Genomic DNA, 5104 nt, shown 5'->3' on the forward strand with positions numbered 1-5104 from the left:
TCCCCAAGGCCCAGCCAGTTTTTCAGAACCAAGAAAGAACCTCCACATCCAAACACCTGCAATATCCCCCCACTTCAAATCTGGGCTCACAGGCTAACCCAGAACAGAAGACAATTTTTGAACCCAAGAGCTGCAGGGGAAAGAAAAGTATACGATTTCTGGAGTTTCCAATTTTTATAAAGCAGTCCCTCTGGAAGACAGAGAGGACAGAGACCCTCTTGAAGTCAACTCCATATGCCCCATCATTGATTCCTGGATTCTTCCCTCCTTACCCCTCCCTCCCCACCTCCTGCCCTGTTTGTTTTAGTTACGAAATGCTGTGGGCACCTCGGTTGTGACTGAAAAGTAACCTTGAAACACGCCGGCCTGAATATCAGAGACCTATCTCAGCCTCCCAACCGTCGGCCGCTGCTGGAGGGGCTGCTTGCGCCAGGCGCCGGCCGCCCCACTGCGGGTCGCTGGCTGCCGGGCTCTGAGGAGGCCGAGAGCCCAGGCGGCCGGACCGTGCGCCCGGCGCGTCTCCCGAGGCCGTTCCGGGTCTGAACTCTAACAAGGAGGGGCCTCGCAGGAGCAGCGGCGGGCGAGTTAAAGGTGTGTACACAGTTTTTCTAAATAGGACAGCACTTTGCAAATTGGTTGTCATGGGCTTGCTGTTTTGACAGAGAATGAGCACTGAGAGCGAAGAAACCCGGCATAAATAAATCCGGCTTTCATAGGGATCTGCGGGGCACTGAGGCCGGACGCGCGCTCCGACAGGCGCACCGGGCGCCACGGCGCGATGGAACGGGGCGGGGGCCTGAGGCCAGAGCCGCCCCCGAGGGTGGTCTCCTCCCAGGTCCCTCCTTCCTCAGGGGACTCGCCGTAGACCCGGGAGGAAAGGGGGCTCGACCAGGGATCCCGTGTGCCCGATCGCCCGCCCGGCCCGCTCCCCTGGCCCGCCCAGGAGTGCGGGGCGCCGCGGCGGTGGGGCGCCGCGGCGGTGGGGCGGGCGGCAGGCACGGAGGGGCAGGTGCGGAGCGCCGGCTGCGGCTCCCTCTCACCTAGGTGTGAGCTGATTATTCAAATGGGCTGCCCCGGGTCTGGGGATTGGAGGCCCGCGCCAGCGCGCCGCGCTATATCACCAGCCGCCCACGTCACTGCGGCACTTGTCGGCTCCGCGGTCCACACCTCCTCCTCCTCCTCCTCCTCCTCCTCCTACACCACCACCATCACCTCCTCCTCCTCCTTCCTTCTCCTCCTCCCCCCCCCCCCCCCCCCCCCCCCAACCAGCCCCCGCGCCGCGCGCTTCCCGCCGCCTCGGGGCAGCTCTGCACTGCCAACCTCAGCCGCCACCCGGCAGCCCGTGAGCGCGGCGGCGGCGGCGGGCGCTCCCTGCCGCGGGGCGCTGGCCGGGGCCTCCTCCGCTCCTCGCCCCCCCCACTCCCGCCCACTTCCAACTACCGCCTCCGGCCGGCCCAGGGAGAGAGAGGGAGTGGAGCCCAGGGAGAGGGAGAGCGAGAGAGGGAGGGAGGAGGGGACGGTGCCTTGGCTGACTTTTTTTAAAAGAGGGTGGGGGTGGGGGGTGATTACTGGTCGTTTGTTGTGGCTGTTAAATTTTAAACTGCCATGCACTCGGCTTCCAGTATGCTGGGAGCGGTGAAGATGGAAGGGCACGAGCCGTCCGACTGGAGCAGCTACTATGCCGAGCCCGAGGTAAGCGCTCGTCTTTTCCAGGGGGAAGTGGAGCGGCGGCGCTCGCTCCTTCCCCAACCTCAGGACCGCTTCCCTCGCTGACACCCCCCCACCCCCGCCCCACAACCCCAGCCTTTCTGGGCAGCCGCCTTTTCCGCCCTCCTTGGAATCAAATGGGTCTCTTTTTTATACGACACACTGTTAGCCTTGAGATAATATTAACTTTGTGATCAAATATTGACTTGCGGCGCCTCCAAATCCTCTTCGTGGCCGAGCCACGCACTATCCTAACAGAGTTATGTTTGGCAGCGCGCGGCTGGGGAGGGGTGGGAGGTCGGCCGGCGAGGGGGTGGGGAGCTGAGAAGGAGAAGATGGGTAGGAGTTGGGGGCTGAAGTGGAGGCAGAGTCAAAGACTAGTGGACAAAGAGAAAGAAAGTTTGTGCCTGCAAAGCTCAGCCGCGTGTAGTTTAGGTCTCGGTTCCTTCCCTATTGCCCCATTCAGTGCCTCCGGCAGCCCCCGCACTCCGCACAGGCGCTGCCTTTCGGATTCCCTGGAACAAGGGAGGGGGTCCCGGGAGGGAGACGGGACAGAGGGGATCAGGGACAGTCTTCACTGGAGGCAGCCTGAGGCGCCCCGCGAGGTGTCCCGCAGGTTGTTTGCTGCGACCAAAGGTGGCGTCCGGGGACTTCGGGCCTCGGCGCCAGCTCAGTATGCTGGTAGGAGACTTTGGGGAGACTCTGGGGCAGGGAAATGCATTTGGGGTTCTGGTTTGGGAGTACTCCATGGGACCCCTGTTCTAGAATCTGGGCGAGGTGGAGAAGGGCTAGGAACGGGCCACATACCCAAGCAGCAATCCGCTCTCCACCTTCCCAAGGGTGATCGATCATGGCTCTCCCTGGATGAAACAGACAAGGAGTCCGGAAACTGGGCCACAAGGGAGGAAAGGGCTCCCCGGAGGCCTCCTCGGAGGCAGAGGCCTGGGCGGTGGGTGGGAGATCTGGGCACCCTCGAGCCGCGGTGCTAACGCTGTCGCCTCCCTCCCGGGGCTCTGTCCGCAGGGCTACTCCTCCGTGAGCAACATGAACGCCGGCCTGGGGATGAACGGCATGAACACTTACATGAGCATGTCGGCGGCCGCCATGGGCAGCGGCTCGGGCAACATGAGCGCGGGCTCCATGAACATGTCGTCGTACGTGGGCACAGGCATGAGCCCGTCCCTGGCGGGCATGTCCCCCGGCGCGGGCGCCATGGCGGGCATGGGCGCCTCGGCCGGGGCGGCCGGCGTGGCGGGCATGGGACCGCACTTGAGTCCCAGCCTGAGCCCGCTCGGGGGGCAGGCGGCCGGGGCCATGGGCGGCCTGGCCCCCTACGCCAACATGAACTCCATGAGCCCCATGTACGGGCAGGCGGGCCTGAGCCGCGCGCGCGACCCCAAGACCTACCGGCGCAGCTACACGCACGCAAAGCCTCCCTACTCGTACATCTCGCTCATCACCATGGCCATCCAGCAGAGCCCCAACAAGATGCTGACACTGAGCGAGATCTACCAGTGGATCATGGACCTCTTCCCCTTCTACCGGCAGAACCAGCAGCGCTGGCAGAACTCCATCCGCCACTCGCTCTCCTTCAACGACTGCTTCCTGAAGGTGCCCCGCTCTCCGGACAAGCCCGGCAAGGGCTCCTTCTGGACCCTGCACCCTGACTCGGGCAACATGTTCGAGAACGGCTGCTACCTGCGCCGCCAGAAGCGCTTCAAGTGCGAGAAGCAGCTGGCGCTGAAGGAGGCCGCAGGCGCCGCGGGCAGTGGCAAGAAGGCGGCCGCCGGGACCCAGGCGTCGCAGGCTCAACTCGGGGAGGCCGCGGGGCCGGCCTCCGAGACTCCTGCTGGCACCGAGTCGCCTCACTCGAGCGCCTCCCCGTGCCAGGAGCACAAGCGAGGGGGCCTGGGAGAGATGAAAGGGACGCCTGCTGCAGCACTGAGCCCCCCAGAGCCGGCGCCCTCTCCCGGGCAGCAGCAGCAGGCCGCGGCCCACCTGCTGGGCCCGCCCCACCACCCAGGCCTGCCGCCTGAGGCCCACCTGAAGCCGGAGCACCACTACGCCTTCAACCACCCGTTCTCCATCAACAACCTCATGTCCTCGGAGCAGCAGCACCACCACAGCCACCACCACCACCAACCCCACAAAATGGACCTCAAGGCCTACGAACAGGTGATGCACTACCCCGGCTACGGTTCCCCCATGCCTGGCAGCTTGGCCATGGGCCCGGTCACGAACAAAACGGGCCTGGACGCTTCGCCCCTGGCCGCAGATACCTCTTACTACCAGGGGGTGTACTCCCGGCCCATTATGAACTCCTCTTAAGAAGACGACGGCTTCAGGCCCGGATGACTCTGGCAGCCCGGATCCAGGATAAGCGAGAGAGCAAGTGGGGGTCGAGACTTTGGGGAGACGGTGTTGCAGAGATGAAAGGGAAGAAATCAATAACAACCCCACCCCAACACCCCCAAGACAGCAGTCTCCCCTCACCCGCTGCAGCCCTTTTGTCCCAAACAGAGGGTCACACTTGATGCCCCACGTTCTATATAACGAGGAAAACGGGAAAGAATATAAAATCAAAAAAAAAAAAAAAAAAAAAAAAAAAAAGCCTCCGGTTGCCACTACTGTGTAAAGACTCCTGCTTCTTCAAGCACCTGCAGATTCTGATTTTTTGTTGTTGTTGTTGTTCTCCTCCATTGCTGTTGTTGCAGGGAAGTCTTACTTAAAAAAAAAAAAAAAAAAAAAAAGAAAGAAAAAAAACTTTTGTGAGTGACTCGGTGTAAAACCACGTAGTTTTAACAGAACCAGAGGGTTGTACTATTGTTTAAAAACAGGAAAAAAATAATGTAAGGGTCTGTTGTAAATGACCAAGAAAAAGAAAAAAAATGCATTCCCAATCTTGACACGGTGAAATCCAGGTCTCGGGTCTGATTAATTTATGGTTTCTGCGTGCTTTATTTATGGCTTATAAATGTGTATTCTGGCTGCAAGGGCCAGAGTTCCACATATCTATATTAAAGTGTTATACCCGGTTTCATCCCTTGAATCTTTTCTTCCAGATTTTTCTTTTCTTCACTTGGCTCAAAAAATATACAAACTTGGAAGTTATTTCAAGAAGGAGGGAGGGATACCCTGACTGGTTGCAGGTTGTATTTTATTTTGGTCCAGGGAGTGTTGCTGTTTTCCCAACAGTTTATTATTAAAATTTTCAGACATACCAAAATTGAATGAATTTTACAGTAGGCACACATGGACCCTGCTCCCGAAATTCTGCAATTAACATTTCATTATATTTGCTTTATCACATACTTGTCCATCCTCCCCTCCATTGGTCAATCCATCTTATTTCTCTAAATCCACTTCAGATTTGCAGATACCAGTATACATCCCCCTA

The 5104-nt window shown here is 59.4% G+C and overlaps 1 protein-coding gene across 2 annotated transcripts; it reads left to right on the top strand.

The window, feature by feature from the left end:
* Window positions 1–374: 374 nt before the first annotated feature.
* FOXA2 (forkhead box A2) lies at window positions 375–4756 on the top strand. Of its 2 annotated transcripts, XM_021921303.2 has the most exons (3): window positions 375–591; window positions 1623–1692; window positions 2731–4756. In XM_021921303.2, exons 2-3 carry the CDS (start codon window positions 1624–1626, stop codon window positions 4033–4035), a joined length of 1374 nt encoding a protein of 457 aa, XP_021776995.2. In that variant the 5' UTR covers window positions 375–591; window position 1623; the 3' UTR covers window positions 4036–4756. The 2 variants fall into 2 exon arrangements, with proteins under 2 accessions (XP_021776995.2, XP_021776994.2); XM_021921302.2 differs by lacking the exon at window positions 375–591 and having other exon boundaries at window positions 1422–1692.
* Window positions 4757–5104: the final 348 nt, after the last annotated feature.

The sequence above is a fragment of the Papio anubis genome, chromosome 16 (assembly GCF_008728515.1).
Source record: "Papio anubis isolate 15944 chromosome 16, Panubis1.0, whole genome shotgun sequence".
Classification (NCBI taxonomy): Eukaryota; Metazoa; Chordata; class Mammalia; order Primates; family Cercopithecidae; genus Papio; species Papio anubis.

Coding starts and splice junctions, on each gene's coding strand:
- FOXA2 (XM_021921302.2), top strand. CDS start 1,606: ATGCACTCGGCTTCCAGTATGCTGGGAGCGGTGAAGATGGAAGGGCAC. Junction 1,693..2,730: donor GCTACTATGCCGAGCCCGAG/GTAAGCGCTCGT, acceptor CTCTGTCCGCAG/GGCTACTCCTCCGTGAGCAA.